The sequence below is a fragment of the Budorcas taxicolor genome, chromosome 19 (genome assembly GCF_023091745.1).
Source record: "Budorcas taxicolor isolate Tak-1 chromosome 19, Takin1.1, whole genome shotgun sequence".
NCBI classification, from domain to species: Eukaryota; Metazoa; Chordata; class Mammalia; order Artiodactyla; family Bovidae; genus Budorcas; species Budorcas taxicolor.
Window position 1 is genome coordinate 35901827 of NC_068928.1, and position 27160 is coordinate 35928986.

At 49.9% G+C, this 27160-nt stretch overlaps 1 protein-coding gene across 1 annotated transcript; it reads right to left on the bottom strand.

The window, feature by feature from the left end:
* Window positions 1–3397: 3397 nt before the first annotated feature.
* Window positions 3398–27160, bottom strand: MYCBPAP (MYCBP associated protein). The gene is made up of 20 exons (XM_052657261.1): window positions 27041–27160; window positions 16931–17058; window positions 16200–16359; window positions 15988–16091; window positions 15067–15253; window positions 14712–14827; window positions 14048–14198; window positions 13103–13218; window positions 12898–13013; window positions 12313–12424; window positions 9893–10082; window positions 9338–9525; window positions 8135–8281; window positions 7211–7636; window positions 6735–6856; window positions 5872–5987; window positions 5635–5670; window positions 5276–5424; window positions 4926–5099; window positions 3398–3505 (listed from the first exon to the last, which is right to left on the bottom strand). Exons 1-20 carry the CDS (start codon window positions 27081–27083, stop codon window positions 3404–3406), a joined length of 2883 nt encoding a protein of 960 aa, XP_052513221.1. The 5' UTR covers window positions 27084–27160; the 3' UTR covers window positions 3398–3403.

Consider the following 27160-nt stretch of genomic DNA (forward strand, 5'->3'; position numbering starts at 1 on the left):
CTCAACTCTTCCCTGGGACTCAGCAGGAGCTGGAAGGACCTCCCCACCCCCACCCCCCAACAAACAACTCTCCCTCCAGCCAGCCCTGCCAGCCTAAAACAAACCTCCCCTCCCCGACCAACCTCAACTCTCCAGCCAGCCCTGCCAACCTGGGCACCGTTCAAAGTCTTCGGAGTTTTCATCAGGACCAGTTGTGCTTGGGAGAGCCTGGGCCCACAGCACAGGGCCCTGTGTGAGCACAGGCAGGACAGAAAGCACCGGCTGAGGATGGGCTTACCTTCAGTCTGCTGTCTTTCTGTCCCAGCGACAGGCCTTCTTTGAGGATGCCCTGGCCAGCACTCGTTTAATGCCTGCCCTCCCCCTCACTAATGACTCAAACCTGTCTTTACCTCCCCAACCTGTGGGCTGGCAGGTGGCAAGAGTCAAGATGAGAAATAATTGTGCCCTAGAGCCTGCCTGAGTACAAGCCTCTCCCAGGGCTGGCCACTGAAACCAGGAGAACCAGTTGGGCATCCTGACTGCACCAGGAGCCCTGGCCCTCCTGCTTGGCCAGGGGTAGTGGGAGGGGACCCTCTGTGTGGGCCCTGTGGCTCTGCTTGAACTTTCCTCCTAGGAGGTGGGAATGGACGGGCCTTCTCTGCACATTTCTGCCAGAGCGAGCGCGGCTAAGGGAGGAATCAGAAATACCAGGAGGCTCCACCCCCACTGAAGTTTGAGGGGAAGCGGTAGGGAGGAAGAGAAGGCAGGGTGAGGCCCAGGGAGCAAGAAAGGGAGGGGGAAGGAGAGGAAGGACCTCAGGAGGGGGTGGCTGGGAGGGCTGCCAGCAGTGTTACAAGCAAAGGGTTTTATCGAACACAGTATGCCCAGAAATAAAAGGGAGTGAAACAGAAACCCAGCAGCTGATAAGGTGGTGGCAGTAGCAGCGGCAGCAGCCAGGCAGCCTAGTATGGAATTACCGCAGTGACCTTGAGCCAGACCCTGTCAGGTGGAAGGAAGGACACTGAGAAGCCCAGGCGGAGCAGCCAATTCAGAGATGGGGGGAGGCAGGAGGGTACAGGAGAAGCGCCAGCAGGGGGCAGGGCAGGCCACGGGGGCTAGAGCATCCGCTCTCTCCCGTGTCTGGGGTACCAAGAACTTTACAGGCAGACAGGAGCCTGCTCTTCTCAGGGCCCACAGCAGTGGAAGCAGATGGCATTCCCAGAGAGTGGATCCAGAGAGATGGAAAGAACCCAGATATGTTGAGTCACGTGCATGAGTTTGTCAAAGCCTGTGTGTGTCCCCATGGGTCAGCACCCCCTCCCGTCCTCTGCTGAGGCAGCCCCTTCCCACCAGGTGCCGCTTGAGTAGGGCAGGGAGTGGCAGTGCCCTAACCCTTGCTGCAGTGAGTGGAGTGAGTGCTAGCTCTAAGCTTAAGTCAGCCCAAAGGTAGATGTGTCCTGGGGGCACTGGAGTTGGGGGTGGGGGGATGTCCTGAGGCTAGAGCTGCAACAGAGGCTGAGAAGAAGCCGTGGAAGGAGTCTGTGGGGAATGCCACCCAAGATGTTGGTCCCGGGATGGGGAGCCAGCCCTGGGAGGCCCCCTTCCTGAGGAGGGGTGGGAGTAGGGGGCGATGCTTCCAGATTCCTCTGTGACCCTGCCCTCCTCATCCTTCTCCCTCAGACCTGGAAGGGAGATTAAGCCCCCAGCTTTCCATACCAGGCACCACCAGAGCTTACCTCCAATGCAGCCTCCTTTGGCCCCAGCCCCTGGGCCACAGGCAGCCTCTGCAGTGACCCTCCAAGCCTGCGCAGCAGAGGGACGGCACAGCCTCGGGAGTATCCCCAGAGCCATCCACCACGGACCCTCGTCCCGAAGACCCACCGTCTCCCAGGAGGTGCAGACCCCTCAGAAGGGTGGCTCAGGGTCCACAGAAGGGGCTAATGCCCTGCCTCCCGCCTACTTGTTTCCTGGACGCCTAACCGGCAGGCAGCACTCAGGAGGAAAGTTGCTCAGCTGGCCAGGCAGGTCTGCCTCAGCAGTAACAGGACACAGGAGGAAGCGCAGGGCGTGTTAACCCCTTCCTGCTGACCAGGCAGGCAGCACCTTCAGAGGTGGGAAGCCTGCCTGCCAGGGACAGATCTCGCGCCAGTGCTGGGGACTCACCCCCACTCTGCAGTGAGTTAACCCTTCTTCTGCCTCCTCAGGGGAAACTAGGGGTGGGGAGGGGAGGCTGCAACACCCACTCCCCCCCGCCTTCCTCCTCTGGGCCAGGACCACCATTCCCTGGGGCTGGCCCTTTGGTGGGCTACTGCCTTGTTTGGTTTTCCGTCTGGTCCTTGCGGCCACCCTGAAGGAGGCATCCGGACTTTAGGCACAGCGCCCTCTCTTCATCTCTGACATGGGATTAGGCTCAGAGTGCCCTGCTCTCTCCAAACCTGCCATATCTTGACTGGAGGACGCCTGAGGCCCATGAGGTCCTCATCAGAAGCATCAAATGCAAAACCAGGTGGGTAGGAGACGGTAGCCACTCTTCGGGTCTCGCCCCCCCCCCCCCACCGTCCCCCGTGCTGCATCAGCATTTAAGGCAGTGAGACCACCATTAGCAAAACTGTTCTTCAAACTCTAGGAGCCTGGAGCCCACTCTGCACAGGAAGCCTGGCTCAGATTGATTATTATTGACAGAGAAGAATTTACAGTGCTGAGTCTGAGCTGGAGCTGACAAGATGCTGCTTAGCAAGAGTCATCTCTCATCCACTTCATACTTCTCTGAGCAAGGGAGGGAGCAGAGAGTTAAGAGACTGTTTTTAAAGCAGAGAAAAAAAAAAGCTCAAAGAGGCCAGGTGGTTTGACATGAGGAGGGGATACGCAGGCTAGAATCCAGAATAATCTCTGGCTGATGACAAAGGGATCTGGCCTTTAGGGTTTAAGAGTGCAGTATGATCCTCACAATCCTCGGGGCTTGGGATGGGGCCTTTGGACCCAGCAGAAGGGTGAGGACCTCAGGGACCCAGGTCCCATGGGGTCTGGTTCTCCTCCTAGTCGTACACTGTGTCACACGTGGTGATGACATTTTGGGAAGACCTGGCTCCAGGAAGCACACTCCCAAAAGTGTGAGCCAACGAAGGCCAGAGGCAGGGGCCACAAGCGGTGATGCTCTCTGTGCTTGTCACCTCGCTTCACTCCTTGTCCTGCTGCCAACTTGCTCTTCCACCGCTCCTCCCGCACCTCCCCTTCCCACCTCCTGCTGGATGGCTCCAGGAACTGAGGAGGGGATCTGAGGGCAGGTGGGACACAGGAGGACCATGAGCTGACTTCATCAAGACCTTAATTCAAGACACAGGCATAAGGGAAGTGGTAGGAACATAAGGTTCTTTATTGATTTGTTTGTTAAGCAGTTTCCCAGGAGGCAACTCAGGCATGTGGGTCAGGTGCCGAGACGCAAAGGCTCCTCAGCATTCTTTTGGGGGTTGAGTTCATCAGCCAGGGCCAGCAGGTCGGTCACCAGAGCATCCAGCAGCCCATAGACCTGGAACGATGGGGTGAACATTATAGGCAAAGGCTTGCTCTATGGAAAGCACCTGCACAGGGGAGCGTCCCCACCCTGAGCGACAGCTGAAGAGAGGAGAGAACTAAAGTTGTAGAGATAAAACTAAAGTTTCTGTACAACTTTTGTGTTTGCAAATAGTTTTGTTTTTTTAAACAGTCTGGGGTGGAATCCTGTACTGCCCCTTGGACATATGGGGACATAAGGTTAAAGGGGCGACTCCAGGGAGGCCCAGGGAGCAGTGCCCATTTAGTCCCTCCGGGTGGCCCAATTCTACCCTGGCCACCTGGAGACCAACCTTCCTTCCAGTAAGATCACAGATCCATGTACTGAAATGTCTCCAAGTCTGTACCCTCTATTGAGGCTGTACCATATAAGCCTCAGTAAGTTGATTCTTAATTCCAAAGAGCTAAGAGTCTACTCCATGGGTCCTCAGAGCCCTATGATTTCTTTCTAGGCCCCGTGGACCTTCACAAATCTCAGTGATGTTATCAGAAGCAAATGGAGCTTTGGATTAAATGTGATCAAATGCACAATGCAATCCCAGTTACTCAGCTGTCCACACCAGAAGAAGACAAAGCATTGCCATTAGACTCCTTGACATATCTTACGTGACTTTGTGGATCTCCCTTCCAAAACCAACAACAGTGACAAAAAGAACAGAACACAACATCTAGGTGAATCCCTAAGGACCTACTGCTTAAGAACATGTTTTATGATAAGTTCTCTCCAGTGTTTCAAAACCCTTACAGCTGCTGGGAATTCCCTCTACGTGGTGCTCACCCAAGGAAGAGATCTCTCAAGACACACCAAAGACGGAGAAGAAGAGGCAGCAACAGAAGGGAAAGGCTTTTGCTCTGCACCCCCAGCATCTATTTCCAAAGAGCAGCCAGAATGATCTAAAGCATGAATCGGACCGTATTCCTCTATTCAAAACAGTGTATCCTCACAATGGCCTGCAAAGCCGCACATGACCCAAGAGTCTCTCTCTTGGTGGGCTCTGCCCTCTCTGCCTCTTCTTGGCCCACTCCCTCTTCTACCCACGCCACTCTCCTACATATCCACATGGCCACTCCTCACTTCTCTTCAAGTCTCTGTTCAGTGTCACCTTCCAGTGAGGCCCACCTACCCCCACCTGGGCTGTCCCTATCCCCTAGCCCTGGCTGCTCTCTTTTTCCCATAGTGCTCATCACCTAACATACCACGTTTGTTACTTATTCATGAGGTCTGTCTTGAATACTAGAATGCCCTTCACAAGGGCAGCTTTGCTTCCATCACAGATGCAGTAGGCACTTATTGTTTGTGGGATAAACAGAGTGAGCCAGGGAGTGAGGGAGCAGAGGTCGGTATGTAGGGCAGGTGTGAGTGACGGCAGGGCTGAGTGCCAGGTTCTTTCCCTCACCTCAGTGTGCAGCCTGTGGGTATATTTCTCCATGACCAGCGGATCTATGGGTTCCTGAGATGGGATGATGCTGTCAGGGGCAGGCTCGTCCAAGGAAAGCCCATCCCGACTTAAAGATTTTGCCGGCTTCTTGTCATCCTTTGTTTTATGCTTCTTGCTGTTTAAACGGTCCTGCTTGGAGAGACAAAGGCATGCCCAGCCTTCAGTAGCTCCTGAGGGAGGTCCAGGACCTTTTCAAGAGCAGCTCTGAGGGGAGCAGGGGCATCACGCTGGAGTAACCGCCCACTTTCCGCAGCCCCTCCTAGCCCTTCCCCAGCCCCAACCCCAGGCCCAGAACGTGTGCCACATGCCTCTTTCCCAGGTGACAGCTTGGCTCCTTTTTTATCTTCTTTGTCTCTGATTCCAAACTGCTTCTTTTCCTGGGATGCCCCTTTCCGGTCCTCCTTTCCCACTTTCCCGGAAGTCACCTTCACTTCTGTGACAGGAGGTGGTTTTCGATCTAAGGGAAGTGAATGGAAGACAAACAGCCTGTGGCCTAGCTGAGCCCACAGGCAGGAGCTGGGAGAGCAAAGGGCCCTGGGACAGCCGTGTTCAAGCTGTTTGAGAGAATCCCCACCAATGGGAGCAAGGCCCTGGGTCAAGTGCGTGACTGTCGGGCACGGGGGAGGGGCCCCGGCTCTAGTCCCAGCTCCGCCATTCTACCGCGTACAGGGTGGCAAGTCATCTCGCCTCTCTGGGACTCCACCTGTAAAACATGCGGGCTGCACTAAGGTGACTGTTAATGTTGCTTCTAGGTCCCAACTGCTGGCAGCAGATGAAAAGCAAGAGGCCTACGCCATGGACCAACCTCACAGAGGTTCCACCAGAAGCACACAAATGGCTAAGGCACCACAGCCGCCTGGGCAGAGGGATGGGAAAGACTACGCAGAGGTGCACAGTGTCTGACCTTGCTCTTCTGGTATGTCCAGGTAGATGGTCTCCTTCTCAGGCAGGCCCAGCAGAGCCCTCAGCCACAGGGAATGGCTTACCAGGCTGTCAATCAGATCTCGCCACAGCTGCAAACTAGACAGCAAGACATATTGGAAAAAAGCCATCACCGCTCATTTGCCCTTGAATCTGTAGAGGCTTGCTCCTTCTCTTCTAAGACACTGGTACCAGGAACTGCTATGGAAAAATGCCTCTGTCCAGCCAGCATCTTCACTGGCCCCTGTGCAATAGCTGGGATAGGGATCGGGCTTTCCTTGGTGGCAGCCAAGAAAAAGTGGCCTGGGGATAAGGTTAGGTCAGTCTTGAATTAACTCCAGCTTGAAACCATTCCCACTCCAGCTTGGATCCATTCCCACTGGAGGGGCTAGACCTGCATAAGATTTGCAGGATGAAGCTCCTGGAAATGTGTTCTGAGAGCCTTGCAGAAGGCCCCCAAGCCTATCCAAGCAAGTTCTAAACAGGTGATGGGAAGGCTGGCAACAAACTGAGGCTTTTCAAGGAACAGCCCCTCTTCTCACTGTCCTCTGCTATTTTACCTGGTCACTTATCTGCTCATCGAGAAGAAACAAGGAAAGAAGAGGGGAGAACATCAAGGTGCTTACTCTGATATGACTCCTTCCCAGAGGGTGGCCGGCACAGGGAAATAAGCTGTAAGGGATGCTGTGGCAGCTGCCAGAGCATAAAGGGTCTGCAGAATTTTTCAGCAACCTGACCTCAAAGAGAGCTCAGCCCCCTTAAGTCCTGGGACTGCCTGCCCAGAACCCCTGGCCAGATGCCACAAGGGGAAGGCATGGAAGCAGTTTTCCTGGTGGGGGTACCTACCACATCTGGTACAGGAAGTCAGGGTGCAATGGCCGCGGTTCCTGGCACAGCTCCAGGGCTGCTTTGTTGAGCCTGATTAGGGCGTCTTCTCTCTGGTTCTCCTCAGGGAGTGCCATCACTGCCTGGCAGGTCAGAGGTACCATGGGCAACCAAGGATACCAAGGGTTCCCGCATCTTCTACTAACAGGTGTGGGGTAGTGAGGGCAGGGGGCCAGGAGGGGATGCAGCCATGGAGAGTCTGCCTGTGTGCCTTCTGTGGGAGTCTGTGCCCTCCCTTGGAAATCTGTACCCCATGAACCCCTTTCCAAGGGTCAGAGAAGGACCTCCTCTTGCACCACAGTGGCCAAGTCACCTAAGATAAAGAGATGACCGAGAGATTGCTTTATCTGGGTCCTCAGAAGGTTGTTTCTCTGCCCATGGGGATGGAAGGGGCTGTAGAAGCATGGGCACCTGGCTGTGCCAGGGCTGGGAGGCACCTTTCTGAAGTCTTCCAGGCAGAGATTCCACTCTGGCAGGAGAAGGCCATCCAGTTCCCAGGGGCTCCTGATGCTCTCCGGATCCGGGCTCCCCTCCACCAGGATCTCCTCCATGATGCTCTTCCGCTGAGAATGCCTGACCCCTAGCCCAGTCTTCTGGGACCCAACATGATCCTGGGAGTCCTTGAGGGCCTCAGTCTCCTGCCAGGGCAGTTGAGGGTCTAACGTTGGGCTCTTAAGGTGTGCAGAAGACTCGATCTTCATTGAGGTCTCCTCCGAGTAGGCTGACGGGGTTGCAGCAGCCTGGGCCCTGGGGCTGAGGTGCCCCTCCTCGCCGGGCCTGGCCTCCTCAGCCTTGAGGGGCAGCATCATGTACTGGCGCCACAGACTGTGCAGATGTTGCACCACCTGGTGCTGGTAATGCAGCTGCAGCAGAGGCAAGGGGAGGCTTGTTGGGGCGGGGGGAGGCTGCGACATGAGGCACCCGGAGCCTGTGCCAGCCTGCTCTAGCTTCCGGTTCCCTCGAGGAGCGCTGATGGAGGAGGCAGGAGGAAGCTGGCAGGAGCTGCTGGGCTCACAGGGCTCCCCACTTCCCTTTCAACCTGAGCACCTCCAACTTAAGGCTTCTTATACATTTGGGCTTCCGAGGAAGATTGAGTTTGAATAAGAAAATTCTGAAGCTCTGTTATCACCTAGCATTCACTTATAGTAGCTAAGTTATCTTGGGCAAATTACTTAACCTCCCTGGGCCTCAGTTTCTTCCATGTAAAATGAAGATAGAAAAAGTACCCATCTCATAGGACTGCTGTGGAGAAACAGAGTTACTCAAGTTTCTCAGAATAGATCCTGGCACACAAAGGGTTTGCTATTACTTTCTCCCAGGGCAAGCACAAACATGGGCAGGGGCCAGCGCTGGGCCTGTACCTGAGGATTCCTATGGTGGAACAAGTCCTCCTCAGTGACAGAGGCATCCACAGGTGACTGTGTGCGCTCGGGGGTCAGGATCCCCCTCAGAAGCTCCTGCAGCATGTTCTCTATGATGGTGACTGCTTCATGGGAGGCCAGCTTGCTCTGGGGAAAGGGACATGGCATAAGCAGCAGCTCAGGCTTTCAAAACCCATGTTGCATCCTCAAGGGGAGGCAGAGCCCCAGAACTGTCTGCCTTCCTGTCGACAGAGTTCTTGCCATTGTCTGTCTGTCTGTCTGTCTGTCTCTCTCACACACACACACATATACACACACACACACACACACACACACACACACACACACACACGTACTCTCCTGTTAACAGACTCAAACCCCCCGGTTCTCCCCAAAGATCCTTGTTCCCTGAAAAAGGCTGAAAGGATCCAGAGGAAGGGACAGACCCAGAAAAGTTGTTCCTTCACGGGGCCAAGAGGCCACACAGTCAGCATTTCCCCCAGATAAGGAGGAAGGGCAAGGCTCAGGGACCACCTTGTTGAGAGCATGACTTAGCCACATGGTCATTGTTATAGAAAATAGTGGAGGGGCATCTCGTCAGAGAGGCTGGCCTGATAGTCAGCAGTAAAGCAGACGTTACATTTGTCAAAATCACCTTTGTTCACGAGGGGTTGAGCCCAGCTGAAGTAGCTGGCTTGTGTTTGGGGGCCACAATGAATTAAAAAACAGCACATCTTTCTGCAGAATCCAGATGGCCAGTCTGCAAGCCTGATGGGCCAGCACATTCCCACTTCCCCCCTCACACTCCCTCCTGGTGCCTGGCTTACTAGTTAGCGTTCTGTCTGGTTTTGTCTGGTTTTGAAGTCTTGCAAGTTAAATGCACCTCCACTGGATAGTACCAGACAACAGTGTCTACACTTATGCAAGTACTTCCACTCAGTGTGCATTTTAAGGGCCAGTCTCATTTCTTTCTAATGAAGTAGGGCCATGCACGGTAGAGCTCAAAGCTGCCCCTTCTCTTGCCTGCTCACCTATGTTTTACATCACAAACCCCCGAGCAGTGGTTTTGTTTTTTAAGAGTATCTGTTTTTTAAAAGTTCACCTCTAGGGCTGGAAGTAACAAGATCCCTGCAGGCAGTGCCAGGAAGAACACTATGTTAACCTACGGAGTGTCCACAGGGGCTAAGATCTGGCGTCCCTTACCTCTAATAACTTCCTCTCATCCCGAAAAATGTCCTGGGCCAAGGAGACTGCATGGAGGTTGACCTGCAGGAGAGCACCTCCTAATAGCGTAGGGTGGGTTCCAAATTCCCAACACTCCCTGAAGATCCCAGCATTCAAAGATTTGAAGAAAAAGGTAAAGTTTTTAGTTTTTCCAGGCAGAATTACACCTGAGAGGGACAGAGACAGGTTTTTCACCAGATGGGAACTGCTGAGCCCCAGGCCTGTGTGTAGAAAGTTAACTAAGCCTTGGTTAGGGTGACTGACTGTCCCGGCTTGTGAAGAACTGAGGGCATTCTTGGGATGTGGGTCTCTAGCCTCAGGCCTGCGTATATGGGCAACTGTTTCTGCCCCTGGTGGCTCACTCATGCGTTCTCAGGTGCTCTACCATTCCCCCAGCTGATGGGAACAGGAGATGGCACACTTCATGGAAGACATGGGATGGACAGGTGGGAAGAGGGGCTCACGCTTGCAGGGCCTGGGCATGAGCGAGACTTGGGCTGTAGGAGGGCTGAGTGGGCAGCTTCCCCCAGGTACCTTCCCGATTGTTGAAGTAAAACCTCTGCATCCTATTCCTCTTCAGGTCTTGGAAAGAGTCCCACTGTGACCGCCGCCGCCAGTCGTACCAAACGGCCACTGTGCCATTATTGACCACAGTCAGTTCTGAAGATGTTTTCTCCCCTTCTAGAGTTTCAAAGGTCAAGCGGACAGCAATTCCAACATGCCTCTGGGGAGAGAGGAGGTCTGAGAGATATCCTGGCCTAGGGTGAACAACTCAGCCCGGTTTGTCAGGACTTTCCTGGGTTTGGCACTGGAAGTCTCCTGCCCTGGGCTTCCAGGGCCTGGCCACTCTCAAACACATAGGCATCATACACCAAAAGTGGCTGTCTCTGCCATCAACAGTAAGAAGAGGAGATAAAACAGATTTTATACCTGATGAACATCTCTACTCCTCAACATCTGAAGAATAGTTTAAGTGGGCCTTAGGAAATATTACTATGAACTACACTGTGGAGGTGATGGAATTCCAGATGAGCTATTTCAAATCCTAAAAGATGATGCTGCTAAAATGCTGTACTCGATATGCCAACAAATTTGGAAAAATTCAGCAGTGGCCATGGGACTGGAAAATGTGTTTTTATTCCAATCCCAAAGAAAGGCAATGCCGAAGAATGTTCAAACTAGTGTACAACTGCACTCATTTCACATGCTAGCAAGGTAATGCTCAAAATCCTTCAAGCTAGGCTTCAGCAGTATGAGAATTTTCAAATGTACAAGTTGGGTTTAGAAAAGGCAGAGGAACCACAGATCAAATTGCTAACATTTTTGGGATCACAGAGAAAGTAAGGGAATTCCAGAAAAACATCTACTTCTGCCTCTTTGACTATGCAAAAGCCTTTGTGTGGATCACAACAAACTATGGAAAATTCTTAAAGAGATGGGAATATCAGACCACCTTACCTGTCTCCTGAGAAACCTGTATGCAGGTGAAGAAGCAACATTTAGAAATTAACATGGAACAATAGTGCATGTTAAGTCACGTTAGTTGTGTACAACTCTGTGGGACCTGATGGACTGTAGTTTGCTAGATTCCTCTGTCCCTGGATTTTCCAGGCAAGAATACTGGAGTGGGTTGCCATTTCCTTCTCCAGAGGATCTTCCCAACCCAGGGGTTGAACCCAGGTCTCTTATGTCTCCTGCAATGGCAGGTGGGTTCTTTACCACTAGTGCCACCTGGGAAGTCCAGACTGGTTCCAAATTGTGAAAAGAGTATGGTAAGGCTATATATTGTCACCTTGCTTATTTAACTTCTATGCGGAGTACACCATGTGAAATGCTGGGCTGGATGACTCACAAGCTGGAATCAAGATTCCTGGGAGAAACATCAACAGACTCAGATATGCAGATACCACTCTAATGGCGGAAACAGAAGAGGAACTGAAGAGCCTCTTGATGAGGGTGAAAGAGGAGAGTGAAAAAGCTGGCTCAAAACTCAGCATTCAAAAAACTTTGAGATCATGGCATCTGTTTCCATCACTTCATGGCAAATAGAAGGGGGAAAAGTGGAAACTGACAAATTTTATTTTCTTGGGCTTCAAAATCACTGTGGACAGTGACTGCAGCCATGAAATTAAGACACTTGCTCCTTGGAAGAAAAGCTATGATAAAACTAGACAGTGTATTAAAAAGCAGAGACATCACTTTGCTGACAAAGGTCTGTCTAGTCAAATCTATGGTTTTTACAGTATTGTTTTTACAGTAGTCATGTATGGATGTGAGAGTTGGACCATAAAGAAGGCTGAGCATCAAAAAGAATTGATGCTTTCAAACTGTGGTACTGGAGAAGATTCTTGAGAGTCCCTTGGACTACAAGGGCATCCAACCAGTCAATCCTGAAGGAAATCAACCCTGAAATTCATTAGAAGCACTGATGTTGAAGCTGAAGCTCCAATACTTTGGCCACTTGATGCAAAGAGCTGACTCATTGGAAAAGACCCTGAGGCTGGGAAAGACTGAAGGTGAAGGAGAAGGGGGCGGTAAAGGATGAGATAGTTAAATAGCATCACAGACTCAACGGACATGAATCTGAGCAAACTCGTGGAGATAGTGAAGGGCAGGGAAGCCTGGAGTGCCGCAGTCCGTGGGGTCGCACACAACTTAGGGACTGAACAATAAACAATGACAAAGCCATTCCTGTTTGAGAAGGTTTGCTGATTTACATGCTTGGGGACTAGGTACAAACTGGGTGGCTTGTGACATTCTCTTTTCAGACTTGTGACTTTATTCTGGCTCAAGTTAATGTTGCTGTTAACATTTTCGAACATATGCTGAAGGCGAGATCAGATAAAAATGCAAATAGGAGAATATTCAGGCTCTTGTGACTGCCACAGTCACCTTGAGACGGCCTCATGAGGGAGGCCCTTCCAGCAGGCGGGTGAGGGTGCAGGCAGCTTTACCTTGTCCTCTGAATTACTGCCTCGGATCCAGCAGGCTGGCTTCCCACAGAACAGCAGAGAAGGGCCAAGGACAGGCATAGGAACCACATCAGGGTAATTGGCCAATAAGTCTCTGTAAGACAATCCAATGATGTATTTTTCCTAAGCCTGCCCCAGTCTTGCCACATGGAGCCCATGGAGATGGCTGCCAGAAAATGTGGAGATGTGCCCGGCTCTGCCCTCCAGTGGAGCATCATCAGCTCCATCCTGCTCCATTTCTGCAATGGGAGGTTCTTGGACATAGGAAGAGACTCTTCACGCAGAGGCACACAGCGTTAGGGGAGTCTGGAGGGGCCCCATTGATGAGCAAAGGAATGTCTAGGAAAACCCCCTTAGGAGTTGGTTGCTGGAAGAGAGGAGATGGTGGTAGTGCAGTAAGCACAGGTGTTCCTTCGAATGGGCTGGAGGAGGGGGTGACAGCCATGAGCAAGAGGCTGGGGTGGAGGCACTCAGGTTCCAGGAGGGAAGCCTGCCTTAGGATACTTGCAGGTGCTGGGGAAGCCACACTCTCCAACCGCTCTCCCTCAGTCCCAGGGCCCAACTCACAAGTGCACTGTGTCTTCAGAGGAGCTCTCCAAGCTCCTTTCAAACACTGAATAGTCTTCTACCGTAACAGTGGAGAAAGGCCGCCCTTTGCCCACCACCTCCAGGCCATCAATATCCTCAGAGAGACAGAGAAAGGAAAGCTTATTTGACTGAAGACAGGCCCCATCCTGAGGGGCTTCAGACTAGGCACAGAGGCCTTACCAACCTGCTGGCTAAAATTCAGCTCTGCCATGATGCTCTGCAGCTCCTTGCGTCGGCAGGTCAGAAACAGACTCCGATCCCAGGTGTAGCGGTACCACGCATCCTTCTGGGCTGGCAACCCTAGAGCAGGGTCCAAGAACCCTAAGCACAGGCTGCTGCCATGCCCCCTCCCTACCCATGTTCAAGGGCTCTGAGAGTACCCATCCCAGCACCGTTGCTGGGAGAGCTGAAAACACAGCTTCCTCCTCCAGGCCCCACACCTACTGCCTCAGCAGCCCTTCACAGGACTCCGGCAAAACCAGCTTCCAGACCGTCAAATTTCTGGATTATAATAAAAATAACAATAGCAGCTACCTTTTATTGTGTTTAACAATGAGTCAGAACCTCTTAATACACACCATGTCTCATTTAACCCTCTCACAACCCCATGAGTGGGAAGCTGAGGACCAGAGAGGTTAAATAACTCACTGGTGTTCACAAACTCAACACAGCTGGGACCTGAACCCAGGTGGGCTGGTAGCCTTTAAAGCAGTGCTGACCATTAAAAATATGATGCAAACAACAAATGCAAGCCATGAATATGTAATCAAAATTGTCCAGATGCCACATTTAACCAGGTAAAAAGAAACAGTAATATATTAACCCAGTATATTAAAAATATTATCATTTCAACATGTAATCAATATGAAAATTATTAATAAAATCTATTTTTCCGAACTGATCTTCAAAACCCAGTGTGTAGTTTACACTCACGGCACGTCTCAGCTCAGACTGGCCACATTCCAGGTGCTCAGCAGAGGAGGCTCAGAGCAGTTAAGGACAGTGACGCCCTAGAGCTGGGCCCCTCCCACCACTGCTCCTGTGGTCTTACTGGAGGGGACTGGACCACCACACCAGAACCCTGATCTCTTACCCCCAAGGCCAGTCTCCTTTACATCCCATTCCTCACCCATCTCTGCCTGGATGGACCAGGGCTTCTTGATCTGAGTGATTGGCTCCACGAGGCCATGCTGAGTTTTTGTCTTTGTCATTACCAGACCGGTCATTTCGTCTCCCACGTATTCCAGTTGACTCCAGAACCCACTGGCCAATTTGCAGCCCTGTCAATGGAGGACAGATGAGTCAGACTATCTGAGCACATTTGAGAGAGGCAGGTGGGAGGCCTGGGAAGACAAGAGCTCTACAGACTACAGTTGCTCCCTCTGGGGGATTCAGGCTGCCCTGAGAACAGAGAAGAAGCACAACTTTCTTATTTGCAGGCTGCCGTGTTATATGTTGACCTGGCCCCAGAGAGGGCAAGTTGGTCCAGGCACTGAGATACCAGAGCACATCATGATGCCCTGGGGCGACTGAAAGCTGGAGCCTCAGGTTTTAGGAGACAAAACCACGACAAAGACTATTCTAATAAAGTAGTACCTGTGATATCTTTCTCCTCAAACTAACGGTGACCACCACAGGCCAAATTATTTATCTGGCCAGTCCCTGAATGACAAGTAATAGAACCAGTAATAGAATTTAGTAAAGACCTTGAGGGTTTAACAAAGCTTTGTGCTGGATAGATTTTTTTTGTCCCCAGCTGTCCAGACCCCTCCCACAGGGTGCACTGTTCTTACCTTCCCATCAGACCGTGTTGCCAGCATTCGGTCAAGGAGCTCCCGTTCCTCCTGGATCTGTCTGTACGCCTCCCCTGTGTGCATCAGCAGCTCGCTGACTGGCTTCTTCAGCCGTTCTAAAGAGAACCAAGAATGCAATCCCACCACCAAATCCAAACAAGTAGGGGCCTGAGCTCTCTGAACTGATTAGCTCCAGTCACTGGGCTGATTTCATGACCCACTAAGTACAGGAAGCAGTTGGGAGGACTCAGCATAAGCCTGAATCCAGGCTCTGTGGGTGAAGGGGGAGAAAAACACAGCAGCAGAGCCTCAGTGCTAGGTGAGGCCAAGCAGGCGTCCTGTCCACTCTGCTCACCACTGAGAGCTTCCTGCTGCTTCTTCCGAAGGGCTATGTTGCGCTGCCAGTTTTTCAGAAAGTTGTGCTGCACAGGCGGGACCCAGGGAGGATGTGCCTTCTCTTCTTTTGGGGCTTCCTGCTTTGGCTCTTCTTCAGTTGAGATGAGGGTCATCAGACAGGGTGGGGTGTGTATCAGCTCAGCCAGCTGAAAAGAGCAATGTGAGTGTGGAGGGCCAGGGAAGGTGTAGCAGTGGGGCTGAGCAGACTTCTCCAGGCCTAAATCCCTGCTGTCCTCCCTTTCTGCCGAGTCCCTCCTCTCCAGGACCACAAGGTAGCAAGTGACAGAAAGCAAATCACAGAACCAGGGGTGCTGTCAGTCCCCTCTCACCCAGAATGGGAAGATTGTGGTCAACGTCCTTTCCTGTGTCTGTCCTCCTCCCAGCTGTGGTTGACACCCGCACCTGCTGCATGGCGGCACCATTTTTATTGGACCCCAGGCCTTTTAACACCTGAGAGATTCTCTGCCTGGAACCAGGAAACTAAAGGAACTGAGAGAGAGAAGTGCTGCATGATGAGAAAGCTGGGAAGACAGACAGTCTCTCCGTGTGGCCCTGGGAGCTGTGGGGAGCCACCTTCCTTCACCATGTGGATGGAGGAGGGGAAATAAAGCTGGGGTGCAGACAGCAGTGGTGGAGGGGGTGGGCTCAGTCTGATGAGAGGCAGACATACGCTCGCCTTTGGGTTCCTCCAGGCTCTTGTCTCCTTATGGTGAATTCCTGACTTCTGCTGAAGCTAGCTTACATAGGCTTCACTATTTGGGGGGAAGGGTCACTTATCACCTCAAATTCTGTAACCCCAGTCCTGCTGGACTCTGCCAGGTGGTAAGACTGCAATGACCTCAGTGATTTCTCTCCCTCTGGCGGCTCTGTACAAACAAACCTGGGTGTTCCCTCGAGCAATTGCAATTCTCTTAAAGTCCTGGAGACTCCCCAGGATGTGGTGGGGCAGGATCTGGTCACTGCCATGGAAGATGTCACCTGGTCCTGGAAGCAAAAAGAAGAGGCAGGAAGGCAAGCTATAGCCAGCTGGTGCTCTGACAGGGCCCCACATTCTCTCCAGGATGACTCATGAACTTTGATGCCAGTGCACACCAGAGTAGTCCAGGGGCTTTGTGGCTGCATCTGGAGTAGCAGGATGTGCTACTAAGTGTGAGACCTTCCTCCTATGATCCTTGGGTTTGGGTTTACGGATGACAAATCTCTGGGTAATTACATGTTTATCTTCTGTTTCAATAAGGCGAGGAAGATGTTGCTAAAAAGAAATGAGACAGAGATATCACACGAGATCAAAAGGAGGGAAAAAGCCACCCTTCTCCTCTATCCTAATTCTTGGTGGAATTCCTGAAGGCAGACAAATTTGTTTCTCTAGATCTGTCCACATGTTCTGTTGAGGAAATGCCTTTGTAACAGCTATGAGACTTATTAACATCCTGGGGAAAAAATAAAAACATCTCATGCCTCCAGATGGTTCAGGTGAGAAGTGGCTCACTTTCCCAGGAAAAGGAGGGGGTTATCCGTATCTGTAACTCATTTTCCCTTCTGTGAAATGCGGATGGCCTCACGCGCCTCTATGGGAAGCACATTACTTCATACCTTCATTTCTCTGTGGTTCTGTACGAATCTTAGGAATGTTAATAGGACATAGTAAATTCCGTTGGATGCCAAAGTGAACAGATTCGCATTTGATGGATTCTTCCATGGAATCAGACATTCCCTCTGAGTAGGGAGGCAGGGGACAGGCAATGGACATGGTTGACGTTCTAGACAACCCAGGTGGCAAGGAGAGGTTCCTGCAGCAAAGGATCCCTGGACTTCATCCTTACCTTCCTCAAGTCTTCCTTCTTAATGGCTAAGGCAAGAATGTCATCTCCTTGTAGCACATTGCTAACAGGTTCAGGTTCTTCCTGAATTGGGGGTGTGGGCTGTTCAGGTACCTTTGCCCGCTTCTTTTCTGAAGAGGAGCAGATAGTTCAAGTGTTTAAAAATAGATATTTTTATATTCCATGGTGGGGAGGGCGGCCAAAGCTGGACACCTGGATGGACAGCAGAGGCTGCCAAGGTGGCCCAGGCAGCACTTTGCTGGGGTGACGGGAGCGCTGGGGTGACAGGAGCGCTGGGTGACGGGAGCGCTGGGTGACGGGAGCGCTGGGGTGACGGGAGCGCTGGGGTGACGGGAGTTCTCTCTTGTAGGTCCACGCCCACCCCCCAAACGGTGGCTGAGGCTTTGTAGCTGAAACTGAGATCAGAAGTTCTTTCACTCTAGGCTATGCTGCTTATAGCTGGACAGCCTTGAGTACATTTGGTCTCAGTTTTCTTTTGTAAAAAGAGGAAACTTGAACTAAATAAGTGGCTCCCAAACGTTAGTTAAATGTCTGCCTCAGAATCTCTTGGGAAGTTTTACAAATACAGCTTCCTGGCTCCTGACTCCCTAGGTGACTCTGATGCAGTGCTCTGGGACAACTAGACATTTTCTCAGTCTCCTCCCCGCAGTGATGGTACTGTCCATTCTTCTGGGTGAAGGCACTAGGTTTCCTAAGACACTGATAAAAATTTGGATGCTCTGGGAAAAGCAGAACATTCACCACTGGCCATTCACATCACATTCTTCCATTTAATAAATACTGTTTAAACATCTTCTCCTGAGAAATCTGTATGCAGGTCAAGAAGCAACAGTTAGAACTGGACATGGAACAACAGACTGGTTCCAAATAGGGAAAGGAGTACATCAAGCCTGTATATTGTCACCCTGCTTATTTAACTTATATGCAGAGTACATCATGTGAAATGCCAGGCTGAAGCACAAACTGGAATCAAGATTTCTGGGAGAAATATCAATAACCACAGATACGCAGATGACACCACCCTTATGGCAGAAAGCGAAGAAGAACTAAACAGCTTCTTGATGAAAGTGAAAGAGGAAAGTAAAAAAGTTGACTGAAAACTCAACATTCAGAAATCTAAGATCATGCATTCGGTCCCATCACTTCATGGCAAATAGATGGGGAAACAATGGAAACAGTTTTATTTCTAGTTTTATTGGAAAGCCTCTTGGCTTTCTTTATTTTGGGGGGCTCCAAAATCACTGCAGATGTTGACTGCATCTGAGTGATTAAAAGACACTTGCTCCTTGGAAGAAAAGCTATGACCTACCTAGACAGCATATTAAAAAGCAGAGACATGGCTTTACCAACAAAGGTCCATCTAGTCAAAGCTATGGTTTTTCCAGTAGTCATGTATGGATGTGAGAGTTGGACTATAAAGAAAGCTGAGCACCAAAGAATTGATGTTTTTGAACTGTGGTGCTGGAGAAGACTCTTGAGAGTACGTTGGACTGCAAGGAGATCCAACCAGTCAATCCTAAAGGAAATCAGTACTGAATATTCATTGGAAAGACTGATGCTGAAACTAAAGCTCCAATATTTTGGCCACCTGATGTGAAGAACCGACTCATTTGAAAAGACCCAGATGCTAGGAAAGTTTGAAGGCGGGAGGAGAAGGGGACAACAGAGGATGAGATGGTTACATGGCATCACCGACGCGATGGACATGAGTTTGAGTAGGCTCCGGGAGTTGGTGATGGACAGTGAGGCCTGGCGTGCTGCAGTCCATGGGGTCGCAGAGTCAGACACGACTGAGTGATTGAACTGAACTGATATGCTGGCCACTGTGCTAGGCTTTGGGGATATAAGGCAAAGTCTTAAGCTTCAAAGAGCACATCCCTATGGGAGGCGAGACTGTGAAACAGACTCAACTAGGGTGACTGTGGGAGCATCTGGGGGCCTCAGTCCAGTGTGTGGAGTGGTCACAGAGGGCTTCCTAAGGAGGTAATTAACTGAGAGCTGAGGGATGATGAGAGGCAAGGGAAGGGAAGTGGAGGATAGGAATTCCCAAGAGCGCAGCATGACGAGGCCTAGACACGAGAAGGGATAGAGCACACATCTGAAACTCAAAGCGTGTGTTTTCAAATAGCTAGAGGGCAGGGAGGCGGGAAGTAGGAGGCAGTACTGGGACAGAAAAGTAGCAGCCATATCACGAAGAACTTAGTGAGCCACGTGAAGGGCTTCAGTGTGTACCTTGTGGGCCACAGGATGGCAAGGAGTGGATTAGTGGGTACACGGATAAGCACAAGATCACTTAGGAGGCTACTGCAGAGGTGAAGTGATTAGGATACAGTTCATGGCCCAGGAAGAAAGTGGAGAGATCTGAACCTGTATCTCTCATGCGCCAGAGCGTAGGACTGAGGGTGCATGGCACAGAAGCAAGTTACTCCCCAGTGAGGACACACTCCCTGCCTTCCTTCTACAGAGGTGGCTTAACAGTTAAATGCATCTCTTTTTTCTGGCTGGTATCCTCTTGTGTGCTGCCCTCTGGTTCAGAAAGTTTTGAAATAAGACCCTACAATCAAGAGAGAAACCTAAAGCACTGCCTTTAAGGACTTTAAAACACAACTTGGTTTTGTCCATTGTTTCTCATGGTATTCTAATTTTTAAGAAGCAGTGTCATTAAAACATCAAGGTAGGTGTTTTGGTTACCATCATCAAACTACTTTTTAGAAAATGCCCGCATACTCAGTGGCCATAAAAACCCAAGCCAGAATCAATTGAAATATATTAATAACTCTGAACTTTGCATATTGGCCAGAGTCCATCTCTGCAGCAACGGGGTCAGTAGAAACTCAGGAGCACCCACCAGCCAAGCCACATGGACCTGCACACACAGACACACAAGGGGCCCAGTGCCTTGGCCACAGGTTCTGGTCCCGCCCCCAGCAGATGTGGAGCTCCTTCCACCTCTGCAGAAGGCAGGCCTGGAGTGTGCCGTCTCTCCTTCACCTCTCCCTTCTACCCAAAGTACCAAAGGTGGTGATAGCCCAAGAGAATTGGTACCAGCTGAAGACCTGCTTTTACAGATATTTTGGTATTATTTATATTCTCCAGAAAATTTGCTTCCTCTATCACTCTGGCTGGTTCTACATCTTCTCAGGAGATTAAGCATCTCCAGATAGGTGTTTTTTTTTTACTGTTCAGTTCAGTTCAGTTGCTCAGTCGTGTCAAACTCTTTGTGACCCCATGAACCGCAGCACGCCAGGCCTCCCTGTCCATCACCAACTCCCGGAGTCCACCCAAACCCATGTCCATTGAGTTGGTGATGCCATCCAGCCATCTCATCCTCTGTCGTCCCCTTCTCCTCCTGCCCTCAATCTTTCCAAGCATCAGGGTGTTTTCAAATGAGTCAGCTCTTCACATCAGGTGGCCAAAGTATTGGAGTTTCAGCTTCAATATCACTCCTTCCAATAAACACCCAGGACTGATCTCCTTTAGGATGGACTGGCTGGATCTCCTTGCTGTCCAAGGGACTCTCAAGAGTCTTCTGCAACACCACAGTTCAAAAGCATCAGTTCTTCGGTGCTCAGCTTTCTTTATATTCCAACTCTCACATCCATACACTGGAAAAACCATAGCCTTGACTAGACGGAGCTTTGTTGACAAAGTAATGTCTCTGCTTTTTAATATGCTGTCTAGATTGGTCATAACTTTCCTTCCAAGGAGTAAGCATTTTTTTTTTTACTGATGGGTATATAATTACCATGTACCGATTTATAAACTTTCAACATTGCTAAACATTTCTGAAGTAGAGTGTATGCTGTGCTATTGCAGACAGTCAGGGAATGGTGTGTTCTAGTTAATATTCATAGAAATATACATTTACATGTATACATTTTAAACTTCAATTCACCCTAGAGAATATGCATGTATAGCAAGTACCTTCTATGTACTATAAATTACAGAGAAGATGGTATTAAAAGGTGAAGATAAGGCTCCTTCTCTTGAGAAACTGAAAGCACCAGCAGACACACACACATACCAGTCACAACATGAGAGCCTAAATTAGTGAGACAAACAATAGCTTCGGTTCCACAGCAAAGAAGGAACGGGTGGCTGTAGATGGTGAAGTTAGGACTCTAAGGAAAGTTTCGGAAGAGCAGCTAGAGGGGTCAGAGGCGGCTTCACAGGTTAAGTTAGACCCTGAAGGTTCAGAAGCCTTTGCCTAGGCAGAGCAGCAGAAGTATTTCGGGGGAGAGCACGACCAGAGCAAAGGCGGAGGTGGGCTGAGCGTGGCATATGGGAGGCGCGGTGACACAGAAGGCCTGCGGGTGACATTGGGGATGAAAGGGAAACCAAGGCAGCACCTCTGTAAACTAAGTCTGGAGCATCTGATCGTTCTCTGTCGGCAAGGAGGAGGTTTGGTTCACAGGAGCGAGTTGATGAGAGCGGCACTTCAAAGACTCATTCGGCGAGGGTAGGCCAGAAGACAGGAGAGGCAGAGACAAGCTGGGGCAGACAGGCAGGAAGGGCAGTCCTGTGGGGGTCATGCCAGCACCTGAAACGGGGTTTCCACGGGGTTGAAGCATGTCTCCTACTGAACCTGTGGAGGCCCAGCTAGTTCCAGTTCTTTGGTCCAGAAACCCAAGCCGAATGGGGGCTCCTGCTAAGACACACAGCGGGCACTTCACCCATGTCCTGATAGCTGTGAGAGGATTCGAGACCAGCCCGCTTGTACAGGGAAGTCAGGTGACACCTCAGCTGAGCTAGCCCAGGCAGCGGGAAGCAAGGTTCTCAGGTGGGTAGGAGGTGCAAGGTTGGGAGAGGGGAAGGAGGGAGCTATGGAGGGAAAAGAAACCTGGGCTCTTAGTCTTTCTGCTTCCTGTTTCATCTAAATGCTATTCTTTATTAGTGTTGATTCAGGTCTTTGGGAAATTCTGACCTCACAGTTGCACTGGAGGAACCGAGGGGCTATCCACACCAAGGCTGAGCTTTAATTGATGGTGGAGAGGCATCTGGGAGTCTGGGAGATTTCCCAGTTTCTTAGCAACAAGAGCAAGGAGAAACCTAGAAGCCAAAAGGGCTCAGGTCCCTAAACAGGTTTTGCTTGCCTTTTGCTATAATTCAGATTGTGGAGAAACATAACAAAAGATTACAGTTGGTGATTAACTTTATTATATTGGAAGGGGTAGGAGGGAGTATGGCCCAACTACATTAGAGGCTTTTCCTCAGGTATTTAGAAGGGAAAAGTTACCTTACATGCTTTTTTTCTTTCCTCACCTTAATGCATATTCTTAAATCAAGGTCTAGCCACAGGACTGGAAAAGTCAGTTTTCATTCCAATCCCAAAGAAAGGCAATGCCAAAGAATGCTCAAATTACCGCACAATTGCACTCTATTGCAATTTACTGCTAGTAAAGTAATGCTCAAAATTCTCCAAGCCAGGCTTCAGCAATACGTGAACTGTGAACTTTCAGATGTTCAAGCTGGTTTTAGAAAAGGCAGAGGAACCAGAGATCAAATTGCCAACATCTGCTGGATCATTGAAAAAGCAAGAGAGTTCCAGAAAAACATCTGTTTCTGCTTTATTGACTATGCCAAAGCCTTTGACTGTGTGGATCACAATAAACTGTGGAAAATTCTGAAAGAGATGGGAATACCAGACCACCTGACCTGCCTCTTGAGAAACCTATATGCAGGTCAGGAAGCAACAGTTAGAACTGGACATGGAACAGACTGGTTCCAAACAGGAAAAGGAGTACGTCAAGACTGTATATTGTCACCCTGCTTATTTAACTTATATGCAGAGTATATCATGAGAAACGCTGGGCTGGAAGAAACACAAGCTGGAATCAAGATTGCCAGGAGAAATATCAATAACCTCAGATATGCAGATGACACCACTCTTATGGCAGAAAGTGAAGAGGAGCTGAAAAGCCTCTTGATGAAAGTGAAAGAGGAGAGCAAAAAAGTTGGCTTAAAGCTCAACATTCAGAAAACGAAGATTATGGCATCCAGTCCCATCACTTCATGGGAAATAGGGAAACAGTGGAAACAGTGTCAGACTTTATTTTTTTGGGCTCCAAAATCACTGCAGATGGTGACTGCAGCCATGAAATTAAAAGACGCTTACTCCTTGCAAGAAAAGTTATGACCAACCTAGATAGTATATTCAAAAGCAGAGACATTACTTTGCCGACTAAGGTCCATCTAGTCAAGGCTATGGTTTTTCCTGTGGTCATGTATGGATGTGAGAGTTGGACTGTGAAGAAGGCTGAGCGCCGACGAATTGATGCTTTTGAACTGTGGTGTTGGAGAAGACTCTTGAGAGTCCCTTGGACTGCAAGGAGATCCAACCAGTCCATTCTGGAGGAGATCAACCCTGTGATTTCTTTGGAGGGAATGATGCTGAAGCTGAAACTCCAGTACTTTTGCCACCTCATGTGAAGAGTTGACTCATTGGAAAAGACTCTGATGCTGGGAGGGATTGGGGGCAGGAGGAGAAGGGGATGACAGAGGATGAGATGGCTGGATGGCATCATTGCCTCGATGGACGTGAGTCTGAGTGAACTCCGGGAGTTGATGATGGACAGAGAGGCCTGGCTTGCTGCGATTCATGGGGTCGCAAAGAGTCGGACACGACTGAGCGACTGAACTGAACTGAACTGAACTGAACTGAGTACATCATGAGAAACGCTGGGCTGGAAGAAGCACAAGCTGGAATCAATATTGCTGGGAGAAAAACCAATAACCTCAGACATGCAGATGATACCACCCTTATGGCAGAAAGTGAAGAGGAACTAAAAATAAAAAGCCTCTTGATGAAAGTGAAAGAGGAGCGTGAAAAAGCTGGCTCAAAGCTCAACATTCAGAAAACTAAGATCATGGCATCTGGTCCTATCACTTCATGGGAAATAGATGGGGAAACAGTGGAAAGTGTCAGACTTTATTTTGGGGGGCTCCAAAATCACTGCAGATGGTGATTGCAGCCATGAAATTAAAAGATGCTTACTCCTTGGAAGAAAAGTTATGACCAACCTAGATAGCATATTCGAAAGCAGAGACATTACTTTGCCAACAAAGGTCCTTCTAGTCAAGGCTATGGTTTTTCCAGTGGTCATGTATGGATATGAAAGTTGGACTGTGAAGAAAGTTGAGCACCAAAGAATTGATGCTTTTGAACTGTGGTTTTGGAGAAGACTCTTGAGAGTCCCTTGGACTGCAAGGAGATCCAACCAGTCCATCCTAAAGGAGATTAGTCCTGGGTGTTCTTTGGAAGGACTGATGCTAAAGCTGAAACTCCAATACTTTGGCCACCTCATGCGAAGAGTTGACTCATTGGGAAAGACTCTGATACTGGGAGGGATTGGGGGCAGGAGGAGAAGGGGACAACAGAGGATGAGATGGCTGGGTGGCATCACCGACTCAATGGACGTGAGTTTGGGTGAACTCCAGGAGTTGGTGATGGACAGGGAGGCCTGGCGTGCTGCAATTCATGGGGTCGCACGCAGAGTCGGACACGACTGAGCGACAGAATTGAACTGAAATCAAGGTCTATTTTTTAAAATTATGTTTCTGACTTAATTAAAATTTTTTTATTGAAATATTGTTGATTTACAATGTGGTGTTAGTTTCAGGTGTACAACATAGTGTTCAGTTATATGCACACACACCCCCATATATATAATCTATTTTTTTCAGATTCTTTTCCCTTATAACATACTATAAAATATTGAGTATAGTTCCTTGGGATATACAGTAGGCTCAAACGCTGTTCAACAAACAAAATTTCCTCTTACTAAAAATAAATATGCAGTGAATAAAATCTGTCCTTGATTTGTTTACAGTAGAAAGTTCAAATCTGATATGATCTCCAGAAACTAGGTAAGCAGGAGGCAGTAACTAGGAAAGCCCTTGACTGCCCTTGGGAAAGAAGACCAGTTGTTTTTCTCTTTCTCTCCTGTTAAAACGTGCTATTATGAAAGAGCATCTCAGTGTAGCCTAGAGTGGACTTCTATACTATAAAAAAGCATTAAAGAAAGCCATTCTTTTCAGGCCTCCCAGAGAATCCTACTGACTCCAGGCCTGCCCCCTCTTCACACTGACCTTGTATATCATGATTTATGACTAGCAATTGTCAAGATAAAAATCATCTTTTTCAGAAAACTTTCCCCTCTAATTCTTACATGCAGAGTACATCGTGTGAAATGCTGGGCTAGATAAAGCTGGAATCAAGATTGTGAGGAGAAATATCAAGAACCGCAGATACGTAGATGATACCACCCTAATGGCAGAAAGTGAAGATGAACTAAAGAGCCTCTTGATGAAGGTGAAAAAGGGGAGTGAAAGAGCTGGCTTAAAACTCAACATTCAAAAAACTAAGATCATGGCATCTGGTCCCATCACTTCGTTGGCAAATAGATGGGGAAAAAATGGAAACAGTGACTGACTTGAAGACTTGAGAGTCCCTTGGACTGCAAGGAGATCAAATCAGTCAATCCTAAAGGAATCCAACCCTGAATATTCACTGGAAGGACTGATGCTGAAGCTGAAACTCCACTACTTTAGCCACCTGATGCAAAAAGCTGACTCACTGGAAAAGACCCTGATGCTGGGAAAGACTGAGAGGGCAGGAGGAAAAGGGGGCAACATAAGCTGAGATGCTTGGATGGCATCACCAATTCAATGGACATGAGTTTGAACAAACGCCAGGAGATAGTGAAGGATGGGAAGCCTGGAATGTTGCAGTCCATAGGGTCGCTAAGAGTCAGAAATGACTGAGCAACTGAACAACAAGGCCTGGGTCAGGTGCTCTGATCCCCCTTAATACCTATGGGCACTCATATTACAACCTTTATACTTAACTGGTTTCTCCACCTCGGTTTCCTGAGGACTGGGGTCCTGCAGTTACTACCAATAGTTTTGTTTCGCAGCACAGTGCCCACACCCAGCAGACCCTGGATAAATGCAAACAGCGAAAAAAGACTGAAGAGGAAGTGGGTTGTACATGGGAACATGTCCATGGCAGTCAGCCTGCTATCAAGGCACCCAGAGGTCCTCCCACTTGCAACCAGAGGAAGCAGAGGCCAGGAAGCAGGCATGTCCAGTGACGTCTTCAGGGTAAACAAGTGGTTGGTTTAGTCTCTAAGTCCGACTTGCAACCCCATAGACTGTAGCCTTCCAGGCTCCTCTGCCCATGGGATTTTCCAGGCAAGAATACTGCAGTGGGTTGCCATTTCCTTCTCCATAAACAAGCAGAACAGGTGTTTAAACATGTGGCTAGAAAGGTCACATGGTGGGAAAGGTGGTCAAAAACAAAACTGGCCAAGTTAAGCATTTCTCTGGTTTCCGGTAAGGCTCTTAGGTGACACCTCCCAGAGAATCCCACGAAGGTTATGGTTTCACCATCTTAACAGGTTTCTTGCATTCTGTCCTGAGTTTCTTTTCCCAAGGACCCCATGTCCTGGCCCTTCTACTCTTAAACTCTTTCCTGGATCTTCTGCACCCCACCAAGGCAAAGGTCTCCACTTTCTACGTCCCAACCTAAGATACTGTTCTAAGTCTTCTATGTCTTCCTTCCCAAGGTCATCTCCCGGACAACTGATCCCTGAGACGTCTGTCAGGAGCCTGCTTCCTTTGTCCCCATCTTCAAGGCCCTGTGCCCTGTATCTCCCTTCCCTGAGGTTCTCTGCCTTGTACACCATCCCCAGGGCCCCATCAAAGGTATGGGGCACGCCGTCCCCGTACCCCCTTCCAGCATGATCGTTACCTCCATCCTGGGGTCACCCCCATCCTCCAGGCCCCGTGTCGTGAATCCCAAGAACCCTTGCCCCTGTAAGGGCTTTCCTGAGCTCCCAAGGCAGCCAGCGCCAACCTTTCACGCTCTCTGGGGCCTCCAAGAATCTGTTTGTAGGTATTCTAAGGCGGGAATCCTTCTTTAAAGACTTCATGGTGCCGCCCGGACGGCGGAGAGCGTGGCCCAGAGCCGCGGGGACCGGGAAAAATAAGGCTGTACGGCAGCCCCCGCGACCCTGCGGGCGCCCACCCGCCCGCCGGCAGCAGTCGGGGCGTCCATAGCAACCAGCGCCCCGCGCGAGGGCGCTCACCCACCGAACAGCTTGGGCGGAGACTGCTTGGAAGCCACTTTTTTCATGGTGCCGAACCTATACGCCCGCCGCCGGCCAGCTCCTTGTGTGCCCTCCCCGAGAACGCCCCCAACCAGGACCGTGA